The 21,884-nt window shown below is 44.4% G+C and overlaps 1 protein-coding gene across 1 annotated transcript in view; it reads left to right on the top strand.

The window, feature by feature from the left end:
- The window catches only part of LOC138372471 (neuropeptide FF receptor 2-like), a 75,047-nt gene extending 60,105 nt beyond the window's left edge, over positions 1–14,942 (top strand). Inside the window, exons 9-12 of the mRNA XM_069337933.1 lie at positions 4,187–4,382; positions 11,239–11,330; positions 13,608–13,710; positions 14,238–14,942. Coding sequence (XP_069194034.1) covers positions 4,187–4,382; positions 11,239–11,330; positions 13,608–13,710; positions 14,238–14,737 — 891 coding nt within the window. The 3' untranslated portion in view covers positions 14,738–14,942. The remainder of the gene's footprint in view (positions 1–4,186; positions 4,383–11,238; positions 11,331–13,607; positions 13,711–14,237) is intronic.
- Positions 14,943–21,884: the final 6,942 nt, after the last annotated feature.

Below are 21,884 nucleotides of genomic sequence, written 5' to 3'. Positions count from 1 at the left end.
TGAATGTGATTACATTATTGAATCAAACACCTGACCCACTGATCTGAAAATATAAGATTTGACGAAGTTTCGGTCCGTCCTGGACCATTATCCAGACATTAATGGTCCAAGAAAGACCGAAACGTCATTGGTTCTCATAATTTCAAATGTGTGGGTTGGGTGTATAGTTTTCAGCCCCGATATTGTGACCTATTATCTGCTTTTGTGAATTATTTCATTTCACTCACACACACAGTTGGTAAGCTTTCACAGTCATGTATATGTCAAATTTGTTGATGATGAGATAGTTGGTCAAAGGGCACAGCTGTTAGCGTGCTTGTTTGACGACCTGAAACAATTGCTAAATATTCGTTAGTCCAAACACCTGTTCAAGAATAACATATAATTTACACAAGACTCACAACTAACAACTCTTGAAATATTCTTGAACAAAACATCCCTCCCAGCAGGTGTTCGAGTTACGCCTTTTCTAGCTGCTATATACAGAGTTATAATGTGCATCAATAGGCATTTGATAGAATATATCTTGTTTTTTTTAGTTACACAAAACGTTATAATTTACGATTGCTCCTTTGCGCTGCTCCTTTGAGCTCTTTTGACCTTCTTTGAGCTCCTTTGATACCTGATCAACCAGGCTGCGACTCATACGTCAGGCTGCGAGCAGCCTCGTCCAACACCCTGGTTGATCAGTCCAGCAACCAGGAGGCCTGGTCGACGACCGGGCCGCGGGGACGCTAAGCCCCGGACGCACCTCAAGGTAACCTCAAGGTAAGGTAGGCCACAGCTCGAAGGAGCAGAGCCTGAGGACGGAGTGTGTACATCCGGCACCAGCAGCAGACTCCTAGAATAGGAGCCTTGGGTGATAAGTAGTGACAGATGGTTCCGGCCAACAATCTTTTTTTATGTGGGAAGTTTGACACTTTTTGGCGTTTCCCTAAAGGAGGGGAAAAATATTCACGGTTTCGGGAAAGGTAATGTTTTATGTTGAAAGTTTTCCCTTTGAGTGATGTATGAAGGGTTCTGTAATTCCAGCACGATTTTTTCATTATCGACTTTGGCTTTTCTTGGTAAAGAAAATTAGGGGAATTTCTCATGGAATTTATGGCTTTTGGGGCTATATTTGTTTTTCAGTGTGTGTGTGTGTGTGTGTGTGTGTGTGTGTGTGTGTGTGTGTGTGTGGGTGTGTGTGGGTGTGTGTGTGTGTGTGTGTGTGTGTGTGTGTGTGTGTGTGTGTGTGTGTATATATGTGTGTGTGTGTGTGTGTGTGTGTGTGTGTGTGTGTGTGTGTGTGTGTGTGTATGTGTATATGTGTGTGTGTGTATATGTGTGTGTGTGTGTGTGTGTGTGTGTGTGTGTGTGTGTGTGTGTGTGTGTGTGTGTGTATGTGTGTGTGTGTGTGTGTGTGTGTGTGTGTGTGTGTGTGTGTGTGTGCGCGTGTGTGATTCGGAGAGGACACATTGCCATTTGTTCATTCTCTAGTTTAATTGTGCCATACTGAAACATTTGTTCCAGTTGCCATCTTGGGACATGTGTGATCCAGTTATCAATTTGGGATATTCATTCCAGCCACCATATTAGGACATTTGTTCCAACCGCTAATTTTGGACATTTTGTTTCCATGTGAGTAATTTCTTCACCTAAAACTCAGCAAAAACAAATAAAATGAGTTAGCAATCAAAGTACGAATAAAGACAATTAAATATTTTTGACAAATTAATGTTGTTAAATCTCCTTAAAAGCTCTTAATCGCAACTTCACTCAATATATATATATATATATATATATATATATATATATATATATATATATATATATATATATATATATAAATTATATTTTCAATTCTGCCAACACTGGAGAAACTTTATTTATGTGTTTTCTGGGCATTTTCTATTTCCCCGAGACATGAAATATTGAACTTCTCTACATTTAGTGAGAAATATTTATATTTATCTCACTGAGAGAGAATTCTTTCTTTATGCGAGAGGAAGGAATCGTGTCAGTGAGGAATTTAGTTCATATTATGAGATATATTAGATATGTTGCTTTCGTTAGCTATGTTGGTGTCGTTAGATATGCTCGTTAGCTATGTTCGTCTCTGTAGAGCATCCATTACCGTTCCCTGTTTCTTCTCCGTCTCTATTGCTAGCTCTGTCCATTCCTCTTTCTCTCTTTATTGCTCAATCTCTGATGGAAATAACGCTTGATAAACAACAACTTTTTTAATGAAAAGGATATTTTCACACAGGGTCAATCCACTAACGCTGTTCCTCATACTGCCCCTCATACAGCCCCAGACGGTTGCTGGAATTCAATGCTCTCAGGTGTAAGGTAATGAAGATGCGAAAGGAAGAAATGAAACCTGGAGGCATCTACATCATAAGGAGACGGCAACTACAACAATCTGAGGAAGAGAGAACAACTTGAGAGTAGACATATTTCCGACATTAACATTTCCGACATTTTATTTCCGATAAATGGTCCCATCAGTATGGACCATTTATGGAAGCGTTTCAACCTACAATAACACGTAAGTTGACCAATCCACACACTAGAAACTGAAGGGACGACGACGTTTCGGTCCGTCCTGGACCATTCTCAAGTCGATTGTGGTCCGGGTCCGGGGATTATGGTCCGGGAGGGACCGAAGCTTGCGGTGTCATTGGATGGTACGGAGCTTCGTCTACTCTGCCAGTGGAAGCGATTGCGACTATATTTGAACTCAGCGAAGCTAAGGATATTTACGGGGTATTCATGCCCATGCCACCTCTTGGGTAGCTTAATCTTCAATCAATCAAAGTATATCTCGGTTCCATTCCCTCTTTTATTGTGAGATGTCTGCCCGCCTCTAGGAGACAGTGCGGGAAATGTCAGACCCACTAATGAAATTAATCGTTTATAAAGTCATTTATTTCATTATTTCGTCAGTGAAAATATGAAATAATAAAGTTCACTGAATGATCTTATGAACCATTCATCAAGAAGTGCTTTCGTGGATATTTTATTAGAGTTTTCGGTGGCCTGAATGATGCCCTTCAATGGTAGTCAACTATGGCTTATAAACAAGACTCGGCATTACACAGAGAAATCACAATAGCGTGACGTATCAAATGAACAAATCCACAAGGGCCGTGACGAGGATTCGAACCTTCGTCCGAGAGCATCCCAGACGCTGCTCTCGGATGTAGGTTCGAATCCTCGTCACGGCCCTTGTGGATTTGTTCAAGACTCGGCATCCCTGGAGCTTAAGTCTGATTTCTGGCTCAGTTGAACCAAACACTCCAGGGATTACTATCACGCACTCGAGAAAGATCTCGAGGCCTTCGACACTCTGAGGACTAGCAAAGGCACTGCGGCTCCAGCGACCCACCGACGTCGTTCATGCAAAGGCGCATCAACATGTACAGCTTAACATCCCGTCATTCTTAGTACGTGTAGAGTCTGCCTCGTGATGTCTTCGTCACCCGGAGGTGAACGAACCCTTCAATGAACGAGAATAATTGTTTGGGGAAGACGCCCAACCCACTCGTCTGAAACTAAAGAATGTGGTAACGTTTCCGTCCATTCTGTGCCATTATCGAGTAAAGATTGATGATAATGGTCCGAGAGGGACTGAAACGTCTCCGTTTGTTATATTTCCAGATGTGTGGGGCTGGGTGTCTAATGGTTAGCCCCATTATTAGGACTGACTGTCTCCAGGTTACTGTAACATCGCTGCCATGATCCAGAGCGTCCAATAAAACACTTCTGCATAGCAAATATATATCTCTAAACACGATTGTTTTCACTTCAACTCATATTCACTCATCCGTGTAACTGGCAGAATAATCAATCTTGGGAAAGTTAATGCCCCCCATATATCACTATAAGGACATCTTCCCTATAGTCTCGTGGCAAGATAAAGCTCCTTCTCCTGTTGTAACTGTGAGATATATTTCCCCCATCTAACTGCAAATGGCCTAGCCCACGACCCGATATAATTCCCAGAGTTAAAATTTATCCTCCCCAGCTATGATTAATCTGAGCCAGCCTGCATTTCTCCACCCCAGTCCAATCCTTAAAGGATCTATTTTACTCTCGTGCAAGGACTCTTGAGCCCAGTCTTTGAGAGTCTTGAACTTGCTCCAGAGCCTTGTTTGAGATTTCAGAACTCTCACATTTCCTACTTCTCTCATCTCCTTCATAGCGTAATGTGGTTATGTCTATAGTGTCCGCTGCTCTGCCTACATGTCTGCCTCTCCCACACCCACAGGAGGACCTCTGTCAGTTCATCCGGAAGTGTGGCAGGAAGCGGATACGGCGACAGAATTCCAAGACTTGGAGCCGTAGCGAACTCGGGTCCTCCTTCAGGTCCATACTCTACATCACGCACAAGACTTCAGGTAAGTCAGAACACAGCGGCTGGTGAGGCTGTTTAAGGTCTCGGGGTGAGTCAGTAGAAGATCTCAGGTGAGTGAGCTTAATACCTTAGGAGGGCCATCACAAGACGTCAGATGAGAATATACAAGATATCAGATGAGTCAGTCAGTTGGTTTATCAGTCAGTTAGTCAGTTGGTTTATCAGTCAGTTGGTTTATCGGTCAGTTAGTCAGTTGGTTTATCAGTCAGTTAGTCAGTTGGTTTATCAGTCAGTCAGTCAGTTGGTTTATCAGTCAGTTAGTCAGTTGGTTTATCAGTCAGTCAGTCAGTTGGTTTATCAGTCAGTTAGTCAGTTGGTTTATCAGTCAGTTAGTCAGTTGGTTTATCAGTCAGTCAGTCAGTTGGTTTATCAGTCAGTTAGTCAGTTGGTTTATCAGTCAGTCAGTCAGTTGGTTTATCAGTCAGTCAGTCAGTTGGTTTATCAGTCAGTCAGTCAGTTGGTTTATCAGTCAGTTAGTCAGTTGGTTTATCAGTCAGTCAGTCAGTTGGTTTATCAGTCAGTTAGTCAGTTGGTTTATCAGTCAGTCAGTCAGTTGGTTTATCAGTCAGTCAGTCAGTTGGTTTATCAGTCAGTTAGTCAGTTGGTTTATCAGTCAGTTAGTCAGTTGGTTTATCAGTCAGTTAGTCAGTTGGTTTATCAGTCAGTTAGTCAGTTGGTTTATCAGTCAGTTAGTCAGTTGGTTTATCAGTCAGTCAGTCAGTTGGTTTATCAGTCAGTTAGTCAGTTGGTTTATCAGTCAGTTAGTCAGTTGGTTTATCAGTCAGTTGATTTATGAGTCAGTTAGTCAGTATCTTTATGAGTCAATCATCTTATAAGTTTGGTCATTCAGCTTGATTTATTCGTAGTTGTTGAGTGAGCATGTGAGTCAGGCAGCCAGCAAGTCACTCTCCGATCAGCAAGTTAATCAATTACTCAGTTATTCCGCCACTAAGTTATACAAGGAAAAAGTTGTGGTTAATGAGCTCGTTTGTAGGAAGAGAGAAATCCAAAAAAGAATATTAACTTGACATTCAACTCTGCCTTTCCACCCAACCACCCTTTTTTAAGAGAGAGAGAGAGAGAGAGAGAGAGAGAGAGAGAGAGAGAGAGAGAGAGAGAGAGAGAGAGAGAGACAGAGAGAGAGAGAGAGAGAGAGAGAGAGAGAGAGAGAGAGAGAGAGAGAGACAGAGAGAGACAGAGAGAGAGAGAGAGAGAGAGAGAGAGAGAGAGAGAGAGAGAGAGAGAGAGAGAGAGAGAGAGAGAGAGAGAGAGACAGAGAGAGACAGAGAGAGAGAGAGAGAGAGAGAGACAGAGAGAGAGAGAGAGAGAGACAGAGACAGAGACAGAGAGAGAGAGAGAGAGAGAGAGAGAGAGAGAGAGAGAGAGAGAGAGAGAGAGAGAGAGACAGAGAGAGAGAGAGAGAGAGAGAGAGAGAGAGAGAGAGAGAGAGAGAGAGAGAGAGAGAGAGAGAGAGAGACAGAGAGAGAGAGAGAGAGAGAGAGAGACAGAGAGAGAGAGAGAGAGAGAGAGAGAGAGAGAGAGAGAGAGAGAGAGAGAGAGAGAGAGAGAGAGAGAGAGAGAGAGACAGAGAGAGAGAGAGAGAGAGAGAGAGAGAGAGAGAGAGAGAGAGAGAGAGAGAGAGAGACAGAGAGAGAGAGAGAGAGAGAGAGAGAGAGAGAGAGAGAGAGAGAGAGAGTTAAATCAATCTACTTGTTAACATCAACAAATCACAGGAACGACCTAGGAAGCAGTTACTCTATATGCCATTTGCTCTGAAGCAGCGGCTGGGGGAAACGATTCCAATGTAAATAACCTCAGAGCTTAACATATATTCGATATCTGTAAAAAAATTTGAGTAATATTCCTATTTCGATACCCCAGGACGCTGGTTCGATTCCCCCCGTCTTGCTCCAATGATTTTCTCATAGATATATATTACGTTATGGTGATTTTCCTTGGGTATGTGTGTCTGGTGTTATTGGTAGTAGTAGTAATTGTAGTAGTGGTAGCTGAGTTCATTGTGACTTTAAAATATTTCTTATTTGTCTCAACAAACCAGAGAGACCTCAGAACCGTAGCGTATATATATGACTGAGATAAAAGCAGCTTACTCAGCGACCAATTACTTGTGCTTCAGGTAAGATTAAGAGGCAGTTTAAGCTTAATATCTTGTAATTGTAACTGTCCAAATCCTGAAAGTTTAAACGCAATTAAGATGCTTTATTGCCTCCCTATTATCTCGCGATTACTCGCTCGCGGGATATATTTTCATCTATAAGAAAAGTCTGTGTGTAACATCGAGATTGGGGGGACCAGACGTCTGTGGCTAGCGTCACCAAACTTTGCAGGGTGAGTTGCAATTGTTAGTCGGGTGTCGTAGGGAGGTTGGCTTGCACTTTCATGCTCCTCTTTAAGAAGGATCCGATACTATTCAGAATCCCTGAATAGTATTATATATATTATATACAGAGAAATATAAATGGTATTATATATTATATAGAGAGAAATATGGTAGACCGTTCGATGCATAACTGTGTCATACGCCAAGATAAATTCTAAGGGCCTATTTAAGTTATGTATTCGAGAATTTTTTTTATAAAATATTACATAAATAGAAAAATTAAGTACTAATCAAACTGAACCTAAGACATTGCTAATGACTCTAAACGACATAAGTGAGCTGAAGCAGATGAGTAATGATGGAGCGTCTTAGATGCTTAGAGAGAGGAAAGTAAGGATCATGGGATGATTTTCCTCAGCTTCCGCACTTGGGATCTTAAATGAGTGGAACCGGAGTAGAATTTGTGCTCAGAGGGAGGAGAATCTTGTGAGGGAGGGAGGGAGGTCTTGTGCTACAGAAGGCCACTTTGAGATGACACGTAAGATTAAGGAGGGGGGGGGTATAATGAGGTGAGGTAAGGTAATTATGAGGAGAAAGTGAAGAGTTGTCACCTGCACTTCCGTGGAAGTAAACATTCGCTTTAAGTCTCCCCAGAGCTCAGGTGAATGGAAGGAAAGTGAAGAGGTTTCTCCCCGAGTGACTTATCCATCACTGGACTTACCTCTCCCTCTCTCTCTCTCTCTCTCTCTCTCTCTCTCTCTCTCTCTCTCTCTCTCTCTCTCTCTCTCTCTCTCTCTCTCTCTCTTTCACTCTCTATTTTGCCGTATCGTACTCCCCCTTATTCGATTCATCTCCCCCCCCTCTCTTTTTCTCTTTCTTCCACTCTTCCTGCCTCATATTTACTTTTCATTCGGTGCCCCTTTTTTTTACCCTTTCACCACAATGCTCTCTCTTCGCTGTCTGCCTCTGTCGTCTATGTCCTCATATCGAAGCCTCTCCTTTGTCTCCTCCTGTTTCAACCTTTCCTTCCCCCCCCCCCCTCCCCTCCTCCCTTTCTTCCTACCTCTTCAAGTCTTTCGACCATTATCACTATCCTTTAGTCACTGTCTTCCTCATGGTGCACTTATCTTTAAGACCCGTTCAGCCACATCCCAAGGTATTCCTCTTGTTCTTCTCCCTCCTCTCTCATCTTTCTTTCTTTCTCTTTCTCCTCTCCGTCCTCTCTCTCTCTCTCTCTCTCTCTCTTCCCTTCTGTCCCATAATAACCGGCCTCCAACATTCATGTTATGCATAAGGTTTAGACGAAGGCAACAGAACGGAATCTGTGTCTCTCTCTCTCTCTCTCTCTCTCTCTCTCTCTCTCTCTCTCTCTCTCTCTCTCTCTCTCTCTCTCTGTGCAATGATTCTGGCCAGAGTCCAAGAATTGCCACCCAGCTTGAGGCAAGCGCAGCTGCCCTAGTGAGGTCCACACCCAGGGGGGGGCTCCGAGCGTGAATGAGTTCCTCCGATCATACACGCTGACACACTTCTAAACACCCATACACACACACACACACATACGCACTCGTGCACAGGGCCACACACATGCGGTGTTAACGTAGTGCACGCCTGGGGGGGGGTGAACTGGACACTTAGGGGTGATGAAGGTGGATAGTTATACTACACCCTCTATGGGAACTATTGGATGAGGCTGTAAGGCAAAGAAAGGTGGGAGGGAGGGAAGCGGCGTAGTGGAAGGGAAGGGAGGATGGAGGAAAGGGGTGTAAGGATAGGGCGTATGGGAACAGAAAGGGGGAAGAGGGAGAGGAGGAAGGAGGAGCAGAAGAAGGCGAGGAAGACACAGGAGTGTAGAGAAGGGGTGTAGGGTATATGTGTGGGGGATGCTGGGTGAAGAGGGGTGCCCCCTGCCCCGTAGGACCTGAGACGGGTGCCCCTGATGACCCGTGTCAGAGGTCATACACAGACAGACCGCAGATAGACAGAGAACTCAGCAGTAAGTAGAGAGAAATTATGGTGCCGTGACAATATTGATTAACAGAGTATAGAATTGTTGAAACAAGTAGACAACATACAAGCAGTAGACTGATGGAAAATACGAAAAAGAATGGGAGGAAGGAGGAGAGAGAGGAAGAAGAAAGATAGAAGGAGAAGAGGGAGAGAGGACAAGAACACACATCAACAGACCGGTGGAACACACACATGGCTCTTTAACCCTAGGATTCTCTTGCTGGATTACGATGAATTGGCAAACAACCATTTTTCATCCATCCACAACAACATCGTTATCTGCGGCTCCCGGCGCCTGTGCCCAACCGCTTGGGCCGGACGGTACAGCGACGGTCTCGCTTCATGCAGGTCGGCGTTCAATCCCCCGATCGTCCAAGTGGTTGGGCATCATTCCTTTCCCCCCGTCCCATCCTAAATCCTTATCCTGACCCCCTTCCCAGTGCTATATAGTCTAATGGCTTGGCGCTTTTCCCCTGATAACTCCCACCCTCTCCCTCCCTCCAGAGTCTGTGGAAGTCAACCCATTCCCGGAGACTGACTGAAATTGTGTAGAAGCCTTGTCCCATTCTGTACTGTAATGGGAGAACGAATAAATAGCCATGTAATGTGGAGGATGAAATTGAGCATGTAAAGGCGGAATTCAAATTTGAAATGCAATGGGGAATACAATGTGTCTTAAAATGGGAAGAAATTAACACAAATAAATTAAATTAATATTCCATTAATATTCACAAGGAAAGATGTTGTCACTCAAAGACAATTATTATGGAAATAATATATCTCTTTAATCAATGAAAACATCCACACACACAATTAATTTGAAGGAAAACTCTGGAACAAATTAACGTGAGCATTATATTTTCAACACAAACAAGAAATTAGCATACAAACTGCAGATTGGAAATTTGTGCACACACACCTGGCATTAAGTTGATGTATTGCACAGGTCTTTGAGAGAGACCTGTGCAATACAGGTCTAGACGCCACCAAGACAGCCGGTGTAAACTTTGACTCTAGGTAAACTATAACGTCTGAGCAGGTACAAAGGAATCAGTTGCCAAATATACGTAATTAACAAGCTCTCTCTCTCTCTCTCTCTCTCTCTCTCTCTCTCTCTCTCTCTCTCTCTCTCTCTCTCTCTCTCTCTCTCTCTCTCTCTCTCTCTCTTTCTCTCTTTTTCTTACTCTTCAAGACGTACCGAGTCTGAGTAAGGCCACACAGACACAATAGCGAATCAGGTGCTTCGCCCTTTCTTACGAAAACATGTATATACTTGATAAGAGTCCTCTTCCCTCTCTCTCTCTCTCTCTCTCTCTCTCTCTCTCTCTCTCTCTCTCTCTCTCTCTCTCTCTCTCTCTCTCTCGCTTCCACATTCATTTACATATGTATCAAATAAGGATTACATTCAACATGAAAAATGAATACATACAAATCCCAGTCATCACAAAACAAGTGTCGCATAACATAACGTTCCATCCTGGATGGAATAGTTGCTGTTGAAATGACGGCAGCCACCTGTTGCTGTGAGCCCTCCTGTTGTTGAGGAATACACTAATAGCCTGTTGTTGTTGTCCCCCTTGACGCGAGCGTATGTGTGGGTGGGTGGCGGCTCTGTTGTTTGTTGCCGTTTGGGCACGCCTCTGTTGTTTCTGTCGGGGTATGGGTTCTGTTGCGGTGGGTGGCATGCACCAACAGGGGGTACAACACCTCTCTAGATTATCGCTGCACAGTCTAGATTCCTCTAGGGCCTCTAGGCTATCTACTTCACCATCGTGACTCTTCTAGCTCTTCCTTTCCCTTCCGGGACATTCTCCATGCGTCTACTCTTCCTCATCTGACTCCTGAACATATATATATATATATATATATATATATATATATATATATATATATATATATATATATATATATATATATATGTATATATATATATATATATATATATATATATATATATATATATATATATATATATATATATATATATATATATATATATATATATACACGAGATCCTGCGACATGCTTCTTCGCCGCCGCGAGAAGCATGTCCTCTCAAGTGTAATTCAGTCCCTTCGAAACTGTCTGAACTAATCCGCAGACCGTCTCTGTTACCCGAGCAGCGTTCAAAGTGAGTTAAATCCAGGCTTGGTCCTGGATCTAACTTTAGTACGTAACTTTAGTGACAACTTTAGTACGAACGTATTCGTCAATCTTGTGTTTGAGAAATAGGTTCTGTTGATACTAGTTCTGTTGTATAATTAAAGAAGCATTCATCGTTAATATTATTTCTATTATTATTATTATTTTGTGTATTATTATTATTTTTATTATTATAAAGTGTATTATTATTATTATTATTATTATTATTTTAATTATTTGTATTATTATTTTATAATTATTATCTGAATCGTTCTCATCTTTATTATTTTATCTGAAGTTTTGACATATTTATTGTTGGTGTTTATATTACGGTCATTATTGTTTACAGTGCAAAGCTCGACGAAGACAAGCTTCAGGGCCAAGACGGACAAACAACGGGACGGAGAAGCTCTGGAGCTGAGAACTGTCCCGGATAGACAGGTGAGTGATGTATAAGTTCCCTCCTGTCACTTCTCCTGTCTAATGCATTTCTCTTCCTCGTTATTCTTACCCTGAGGGAGGGTCTGTTCGAGACTCCCGCGGGGAGTCTTTTGTTGAGAAGGCTTCTCGGGTCCTTGGTGGTGACGTCTTGGGTGGTAACTCTGGGATCTTACATTTCTGTGTTCCTTGCAAACTCAGGGAACTCATCTCATCCTCCACTCTCCCGTCCCCTCGTAATCCCCACCATTCCCCACTCCCACGTCCCCTCGTCCTCCCTACCATTCCCCACTCCCACGTCCCTTCGTCCTCCCCAACATACCCTCTCTTCCGGTCCCTTGTCCTCCTCTTCATCTTCCACGCCCCTGTCCCCTCGTCCTCCCCACCATTCTCCACTCCCTCCTCTGATGCGTTCCCAAATGATCTGATGTTCCCACCAGAAAAATGGGAACATCAAATGATCTGACATTCCCATCACTGAAAAATTTGAAAAACAGTTAAAAAACGAAATGAAAAGCAATGAAAAAATATAAAGAATAAACTATACTCACGAAATGAACGGTATGGTAAACAACACAGCACAATTCCAACACAATGTCACAGAAAATCATTAAATCAAAAAGAAAATAAATCAAAATCTATGAAAATTCTGGCCTCCATCGTTGGATATACACTGTCAGATAAACATCTTTGGAGGCAGAAGTGAATTTAGTACAAATTTACAGAAGCAACATTATGTATTTATTGTAGGTTGGTGTTACCCAAGCGATGTGTTCTGAGCCAAAAGTTCCGTCCTGAGAACGTGGTACTGAAGCGTTAGCTAGCCGTTCCTAGTTGGACGGGTGTTTAATATGTAGTACTTAGTCTATGTCTAATCTCTAATTGTGTTGGGTTATCTCAGTGTTGCTTATCGGGAAATCTCCGGTGATGGTGTAGATGGGACCTTCTATCTTCCTCAGTAGTAGAAGTAGTAGAAGCTACCTCTAAAGTAGCCGTCACAACTGCAAGAAAAATGACAGGTTGGATAACAAGAACTTTTCACACTAGAGATGCTATACCGATGATGATACTTTTCAAAACACTTGTGCTCTCTAGAGTGGAGTACTGCTGCACAATGACAGCCCCTTTCAAAGCTGGAGAAATTGCTGACCTGGAGAGCGTGCAGAGATCCTTTACTGCTAGAATCCACTCAGTAAAACATCTAAACTATTGGGACCGACTAAAAAGCCTAAAACTGTACTCCCTTGAGCGCAGGCGGGAGAGGTACATAATAATTTACACGTGGAAAATATTAGAGGGGCTGATCCCAAACCTGCACACAGAAATAACATCACATGAGACCAGAAGACATGGCAGGATGTGCAGAATACCCCCGTTGAAAAACAGAGGTGCAACAGGTACTCTGAGAGAGAACTCCATCAACATCAGAGGTCCGAGACTGTTCAACACGCTTCCACTACACATAAGGGGCATAACTGGCCGACCCCTCACAGTGTTCAAGAGAGAACTGGATAAGCACCTCCAAAGGATACCTGATCAACCAGGCTGTGACTCATACGTCAGGCTGCGAGCAGCCGCGTCCAACAGCCTGGTTGATCAGTCCGGCAACCAGGAGGCCTGGTCGACGACCGGGCCGCGGGGACGCTAAGCCCCGGAAGCACCTCAAGGTAACCTCAAGGTAAGGCTAAGGTTCCTCTTCTAACTTTACCGAGTAGGCCGGACGACTCAAACAGTAAACAGGACAGTACGTCACTTTTGTGAGTCGATTTTATTTCAAATTACGTCCAAATTTGGCCATAGTGCGCATACGAGCCAAAAGTGACGTTATTTTTAAGAGGACGGGTTGTTAATAGAACCTTCTACGCATCTCCCTCTCTCCTATTTACACCTGCAACAGTTCAACTCAGGCGCCCAGGGGGTCTCAGAGCCCAGGGACACCACCCGGGAACAACGTTCTAGATCCCTGTACTTGCTATTTTTCTGGGTCTCTCTGAAGGTGGCTGCCTCGCCTCCCTCAAAAGTTACTTTCATAAAATGGCATTTATTCAACCCGGGCAACACCATGGAAACTTATTTTACATATTAAAAACAGTCACAGTAACTCATCTGTAACTGGCTCGCTCATACTTTAAATTTAATCTTTTTCCCGAGATAAATGTGCGGTCATAACTCTTCAATTTTTTTTTTAAATCTCTGAAAAGCCATTTAAGAGGTCAAAAAAATTAGCTGTCACAAAAAATGATTTAACTCCATTATTATTTTTTTTTTTGGGCCTGACAGTCACCGCTGCGCACATCCAGGGAAGATTCACAGGCTGTGCGCAGCTCTCTGTCTCCTCCTAGAGCACCAGTCCCGCTCCACCACCCTAAGAGAGGGAAGCTCGGTGAGTACCTCTAGTAGTACTTCCTCTCTCTCCTTCACACGGCTCTCTCTCCCTCCCTCACACGGCTCTCTCTCTCCCTCACACGGCTCTCTCTCTCTACCTCACACAGCTCTCTCTCTCCCTCACACGACTCTCTCTCCCTCACACGGCTCTCTCTCTCCCTCACACGGCTCTCTCTCTCTCCTTCACACGGCTCTCTCTCTCCCTCACACGGCTCTCTCCCTCACACCTCTCTCTCCCTCACACCTCTCTCTCCCTCACACTCCTCTCTCCCTCACCCCTCGCTCCCTCAGTCATCAGAGCTTTGAACCATAAACACGAAATTATTGTCACGAAACAATAAACTAATAACTTTAATCATTATGCTGATTTAATATACTAATAATAATAATGATATCAATAAATCAAAATATTAATAACTATGCACTTGAAACTATGAATTTAATGTAAGTGAACACATACTGTGAGGGATACAAGTAACAATAGCAATAAACTGTATTTACTTCCCTGGCAATCACACGGATTAGCTGTGGCGACGCTGTGCGTGGAGGAGGAGCCACAGAGCCTCTCCATGAACCACCACCACAACCACAACCACCACCTACAACACCTCAACAACTACCGCCACACCAGCCGCCACAACTACTACACAGGGCTCCTCGGCCGCCAGTACAAGTCCCGGTGTAGAGGCATCAAGAGCGGCCTTCTTGAAGAGCCCCAGGCCATCGCCGTGAAGGGGAACTCCTCACTGAGAAAAGGAAAAGATCCAGTTCTTGGAGTAGTAGTAGGCAGTGTGAGAACTATTAGTCCGAGCGAGCAGAGTGACACCTTAGAGCGAGGGAGAGACCAGCCGTGGGGTTCTGGTGAGGAGTGCCCGGACGAGGTGTGTCCTCAGAGTGAAAACCAGGACTTAGAGGGCCAGATGAATGCCATGATCAGCCGCCGAAGCTGTCCCTTAACGGTTGAAAACAGTGTGTATGAGCTTATTGACCTGGAAGCTATTCGGCGACTTCCTCGTCGTCAGTGACGCCCCCCACGACACCTCCCTGGTTCCTGGTGCTCACTTGGGTACTGGGAAAGGTGGGTAGTGGAGAGACGCGTATGACCTGCTGACCTCATAGTGTGTGTGTGTTGGTCGCTCGGTCTAGAAGACAGGTTATATTTTACCTAAGCTCAAGTACTCGTAGAATAAATATCAACTGAATAATTACTCTATAGTGTGTATATGTCAGTGTGTGTGTGTGTGTGTGTGTGTGTGTGTGTGTGTGTGTGTGTGTGTGTGTGTGTGTGTGTGTGTGTGTGTGTGTGTGTGTGAGAGAGAGAGAGAGAGGCTATATAAAAATATATAATAAAGAGACTGGCATTTTATTTTTCAGAATTTCAGTGTGAAAATCAAATATACTAAACAAAATGTTTGATACTGTAGATTAGAGCACATTTAGCTGTACAAACTGTGAATAATTATAATTCAAACACTAAGATATATATATATAAAACTATCTATTATTTATATTTTTATCAGTTATGAAAAGTGAATTTATATAGAAGATATTTCCGTCGCCAGGTGTGTACCTGTGTGGACTCACCCAGGTGTGTACCTGTGTGGACTCACCCAGGTGTGTACCTGTGTGGACTCACCCAGGTGTGTACCTGTGTGGACTCACCCAGGTGTGTACCTGTGTGGACTCACCCAGGTGTGTACCTGTATGGACTCACCCAGGTGTGTACCTGTGTGTGTGCCCACCCAGGTGTTCAATGTCTAGACATAAGTTCAGTGTTCAATTACAATTGTCCTTTTTGCCATGTTGTTTACCGTGCAAATATGAGCCGTGTTCAATGGCCACACTGGGTAATTTTGTACTTGGAACTTTGCTGTTTACGGACTGCAAATTCTTGCTTTAGAAAATGAAAACTAAGGCTCCTAAACACACACACACACACACACACACACACACACACACACACACACACACACACACACACACACACACACACACACACACACACACAAGAACTTTTTTAGTGTCAGAGTGGTTGAAAAATGGAATGCATTAGGAAGTGATGTGGTGGAGGCTGAATCCATACACAGTTTCAAATGTAGATATGATAGAGCCCAGTAGGCTCAGGAATCTGTACACCTGTTGATTGATGGTTGAGAGGCGGGACCAAAGAGCCAGAGCTCAACCCCCGCAAGCACAACTAGATGAGTACACACATATACAAGTATATACGTTATGAAAATAATTGGAAAATTCACATGGAGGTAGAAATAGACCTGGGTGGGGGGGGGGGGATGGATGTCTTCACACCGATGTCACCCAAAGACCAGATCAACTGAGTGACATCAACTGCACTTGCAAGTGTATTCCTGCATAATAACAGCCTTCATCAATCTGAATCAATCCGAGCAATGAATAAATTAAATTCACGTGTTAAAATGAATATATATATAACTAGTCCACCAGTCTACTGAAGATGGAAGGACGGGCCCCATGACATAATCCACCAAAATAGCATCTATCATCACTAGAAAGGAATACAAGTAGGTTTAAAAGACACATGTACACGTAAATGTTACTGGAAAGACTACAGAGCTAAAAAGGAACTACGGGCTCACCATAGCCTGTGCTACTTGGAACTTTTTGTTCCAGGTAGCGAATCTTTAACAACAACAACTACGGAGCTCTTCTGCAAGATGGTTGCACGAATTTCGAACACGTAAATGCAATATAATGAGATCGAGGACAGAACACCACAGTAACAATACACACTGAGGACACAATGATTCAGGAACACGCATTACACCAAGCAGGAAACATTGATGAAACACGCTACTTAACATCAATAAAAAAAACATCACTGAACACATGACACTGCCAGCAGACGGTATCAGACGAATTCGAACACCTTCGTAGCTGTTTGTTCGAATTTCGTAGCATTATTTTAACGTGTTCAGATGTGCATATATATGCTAATGTGAACTTTCTTTGTTAAAGGGATATGCATATAAAAAACGGTTTGCTCATTTTTGTGTGAAATGTTATAAAAGCTTATTGTTTTCTCTCAACTCTCAAATAAATATATATATATATATATATATATATATATATATATATATATATATATATATATATATATATATATATATATATATATTTGAATTTGTCATATGTTTTAACAGTAGTTAAAATTTATATGTGATTGTTTCGTTTTCTGAGACCATGTATATAAGTAACAAAATAATGAATTAAGAATTTGATGTAATTGTTTTAATGGACATTGTGATTGTAAACAATGTTTCTTTTTTTTTGTCACATATGTCCTTGTTGAGTAATGTTGTCCTGTTCCCAATTCGACCTACCTTACCTTGTGTTGGTTCCGGGGGTCTGTATCCTTGTGGTTCGGTCACTGACTAGGCCCTCCTTGATTGTGGTCTGGTCAACCAGGCTGTTAGGTGCTGCTGTTTGCTTTCAACAGATTATCAGTGATCGACATAGTCTGTATAAATGATTGGTAATCCAGTCATTCACCCATATACCTGGTTACCTGGTCATTTACTCATGTTATTATCTAGATACCCAGCCACAAGGGAACCCAGCCACCCAGGTACCTAATCACCCAAGTACCCAATCCAACCAGGTACCTAATCACCCAAGTACCCAATCCAACCAGGTACCTAATCACCCAAGTACCCAATCCAACCAGGTACCTAATCACCCAAGTACCCAATCCAACCAGGTACCTAATCACCCAAGTACCCAATCCAACCAGGTACCTAATCACCCAAGTACCCAATCCAACCAGGTACCAAACCACCTAGGTACCTAATCACCCAAGTACCCAACTATCCAGGTACCCAACAATCAAAATACGCAACTACCCAGGTACCCAATCACCTAGGTACCCAAAACAACCCTAGTACCCAACAACCCAACCACTGAGATGCATGCAGGGGGGGGGGGGTTACCTAATAATGGACTAAGAAACCCACCATGCAGTCCCCCCAACCATGCAGTCCCCCCAACTATCAACCAACTGATTCACCATGTAAACACTTGGTTATACACCATTAAACTTACTTAGACACCCACCCACCCACTTACACATCCACCCACCACAACACCCCCCACAATTACAACCTCCCCCACCATTCTTAAGTACACATTCACCCATCTACACAACCACAACATCAATACACCCTTCAACCCCACCTACCCCAATAACCCCCCACCACCAACCCACCCAGTAACACCCGGAGACATGGGGGCACACCTACACCCACCCACCTACACTCTCAGGAGTGCCACGGCACGTGACCCGACCGAGGGGGAGGTCAGCGCCACGTGGAGTACGGGCTCACCATAGCCCGTGCTACTTGGAATTTTACATGCCAGGTAGCGAATCTTTAACAACAACAGCCACGTGGAGTGTGGGTTGGGGAGGGTTGGTCACCATGTTAGACGTGTTGTTAACATGTTGTGTGGCGAATAAACTGGACATTCTACTGCACCAACTTTGTTTTTTTTGCTCCTTTTTGAGTGCCTGGAGGGAGTCCGCATGTCTGTCTGTCTGTCTGTCTGTCTGTCTGTCTACGAGACAGGTAACGAGCATCACAACGGGCACCCGTTGGTTGTTAGACGGGATGGGAGCCGTATGTGTGTGTGGTGGCCGTTGTTGGAGACACACAGGATGGGCACGTGGGGCATTCAGGAGGATAAGACTCGTTGGTATTGCTGATGTAAGCTGGAGGGTGAGGTTCAAGGGTGACCCCCTGGAGGGTGAGGTTCAAGGGTGACCCCCTGGAGGGTGAGGTTCAAGGGTGACCCCCTGGAGGGTGAGGTTCAAGGGTGACCCCCTGGAGGGTGAGGTTCAAGGGTGACCCCCTGGAGGGTGAGGTTCAAGGGTGACACCTGGTGGGTTGAGGTTCAAGGGTGACCCCTGGAGGGTGAGGTTCAAGGGTGACCCCTGGAGGGTGAGGTTCAAGGGTGACCCCTGGAGGGTGAGGTTCAAGGGTGACCCCTGGAGGGTGAGGTTCAAGGGTGACCCCTAGAGGGTGAGGTTCAAGGGTGACCCCTGGAGGGTGAGGTTCAAGGGTGACCCCTGGAGGGTGAGGTTCAAGGGTGACCCCTGGAGGGTGAGGTTCAAGGGTGAACCCTGTCCCCTGATTATAGGCCTCACGAGAAGTTTCTTAACCAAACGACGTAACTCTGTTATCTTGAACCAACTCGTTTTAAAGCCAAACTTCCCGAGGTCTTTCAATTGCGACTTTGTTAAGTTTTAGACTCTTATCTGAACGCTTCGGCAATGCAAAAACGCACGCACGCACGCACGTGCGCACACACACACACACACACAATCCTGGAGTATGCAGCCCCAGCATGGAGCCCGTACCTTGTCAAGAACAAGAAGCTGGAAAAAGTTCAGAGGTATGCCACTAGGCTAGTCCCAGAACTAAGAGGCATGAGTTATGAGGACAGACTGCGTGAACTGCACCTCACATCGCTTGTAGACAGAAGAGCTAGGGGAGACATGATCACCACATACAAAATTCTGAGGGGAATTGACAGGGTAGACAAGGATGGATTATTTAACACGGGTGGTACACGCACGAGGGGACACAGGTGGAAGCTGAGTACCCAAATGAGCCACAGAGATATTAGAAAGAACTTTTTCAGTGTCAGAGTAGTTAGTAAATGGAATACACTGGGAAGTGATGTGGTGGAGGCTGACTCTATACACAGTTTCAAATGTAGATATGACAGAGTCCAGTAGGCTCAGGAATCTGTACATCAGTTGATTGACGGTTGAGAGGCGGGACCAAAGAGCCAAGGCTCAACCCCCGCAAGCACAGCTAGGTGAGTACAACTAGATGAGTACACACACACGCGCGCTAAGGAAACAAAGGTACCGAAAAAATATTAGAAAGTTTTCTATTGCAAACAGAGTGGTAGACGGGTGGAACAAGCAAAGAGAGGTGGTGGTGGAGGCCAAAACCGTCAGTAGTTTCAAGGCGTTATACGACAAAGAGTACTGGGAAGACGGGACACCACTCTAGTCGCCTCCAGGGATCTTTATGGTGACCTCACTGGAATAGTTGATAAACAACCTTATAAGACGCTGGGTCAGAGTTCGATACCCGATGGCTCATGAGGACAAATACAGTTGCAGGACCTGGCTCGATCCCGAAATTAAATAATCGTGCTCTTTTTACGTCCTAATCTGATAGGTTGGCTAGAAAATAAAAAGTATAATATATTAGCATTACAAAAATTCTGCATAATTCTTATATTTCGGCTGATGCCATAGCTATCCAAAGCTAATATAATTAGGAATACATTTTAAGCAGAACTAAAACAGCCAAAGACACACACCTGAGAGGAAATAGAGGCCACAGGTGATTTAAGGTGATTGCTCCTTTTTCAGCAGTAAGGAGCCTCGCTCCTCCTGTAGACCTCTGGCCCTCACGTCGTCTTGTTTGACTTAAGGAGGCGATTGTGACGTGTCTTGTTTACAGCAGCAGCTGTTGTTGATGTTGGCCTGCAGCAGCTGTTGTTGTTGATCTGGCTGATAGTCAGGTTGATAATGTGGTTGGTAGCCTGGTTGTTAATCCGGTTAACAGCTTGGTTGATAGCTTGGTTATCAGTGTGGTTGACAGCTTGGTGGGTGCTTCCTGGTTGAGTATCTTGACCACGTTTACTCCTAGTAACTATACTGTGTCCTAATGAATGCTTCGACATGTGAAGACTAAGCATTGGCTTCACCATTATGTCAAGTGTGTTCATCATTAATGTGTGTTCACTGGTGGTGGTGGTGGCACTGGTGGTGGTGGCACTGGTGGTGGTGGCACTGGTGGTGGTGGCACTGGTGGTGGTGGCACTGGTGGCGGTGGTAGAGGTGGTGGTGGCGACTGTCATGGCCCCGTAGCGGCCTGTAGTGGTGCCACCCTCCATCACCGTCGCCGACAGTGCCATCTCAAGCGGGCGGCGGTAAACGCATCTCCGTGCGTCCCCTTCCCCTCCCCCCCCCCCCCCCCCGTGTACGTGACCTCGTGGCCAGCCACGGTGGTGCGTGGCGTACACGCACTCCTCCGTGCCGCCTGCGTCACGGCACGAGCAGCACGCCTCTCTTCACAACCTAAGCGACCAGCACGGAAGCCTCACGCGACATGTCGAAATGACAGTGCAACAATGGGAATTAAAAATAGTAAAAATGTACCCTAGAAAAAGCTCTAGTATCCTTTCTGCTCTAGGAAGTTCAACACGAACCTGCTTCCAGTTACAGACATGTGTCAATGTCAAACTACATTATGAGCAGGGGAGAGAGAGGGAGAAAGAGAGAGAGAGAGAGAGAGAGAGAGAGAGAGAGAGAGAGAGAGAGAGAGAGAGAGAGAGAGAGAGAGAGAGAGAGAGAGAGAGAGAGAGAAAGAGAGAGAGAGAGAGAGAGAGAAACAGAGATAGACAGAAAGAGTGTAAAATAAAGTCAGGTAGCCATGGTGAGAAATAGAGCTAAAAAGAGATAGTGTGTGTGTAATGAACCATAACAAATGCTGATTCAGTGAGAGTGCCTGCCATAAGACGCTCTATATTCGTTGTTGTCGAGGCTGACAGAAATAATATGATCTCTGATAGAAATTTGCCGTTGGTGCATTGCCAGGCGTCCTGAGAGAGACGTTATCGTCTTGCCAATATACTGGAATTGTTGGGGCTGGCGATCCCTAAGTGGACATGGGAGAAGCATTGATGTCATTCGTCTCTTCCAATGTGTTTGTTGTCGAGGAGGGAGTTCGTCGTGTTCAGTGTTGATAGCAGTTATGTTTCTGTCCATTATGTCTTTCAGAACTCTTTTCTCTCTCTCTCTCTCTCTCTCTCTCTCTCTCTCTCTCTCTCTCTCTCTCTCTCTCTCTCTCTCTCTCTCTCTCTCTCTCTCTCTCTCTCTCTCTCTCTCACTTTCTCTCTCTCTCTCTCTCTCTCTCTCTCTCTCTCTCTCTCTCTCTCTCTCTCTCTCCCTCTCTAGCTCTCTATCGCTCTGAATTACAAACATCTAGACCCGTGACGTCAAGAGGGTCACTATACAAATGACGTCAAGAGAGACGTCACTATACAAATTCGTATTAAGTTGGAACGGACTTACGAAATTAACATCGAATTTCACCGATATTTATATGCAAAAATCTT

Source organism: Procambarus clarkii, chromosome 39, assembly GCF_040958095.1.
Source record: "Procambarus clarkii isolate CNS0578487 chromosome 39, FALCON_Pclarkii_2.0, whole genome shotgun sequence".
NCBI classification, from domain to species: domain Eukaryota; kingdom Metazoa; phylum Arthropoda; class Malacostraca; order Decapoda; family Cambaridae; genus Procambarus; species Procambarus clarkii.
The sequence above is the reverse complement of the archived record's forward strand: the minus strand, read 5'-3'. Positions and strand labels throughout refer to the sequence as shown.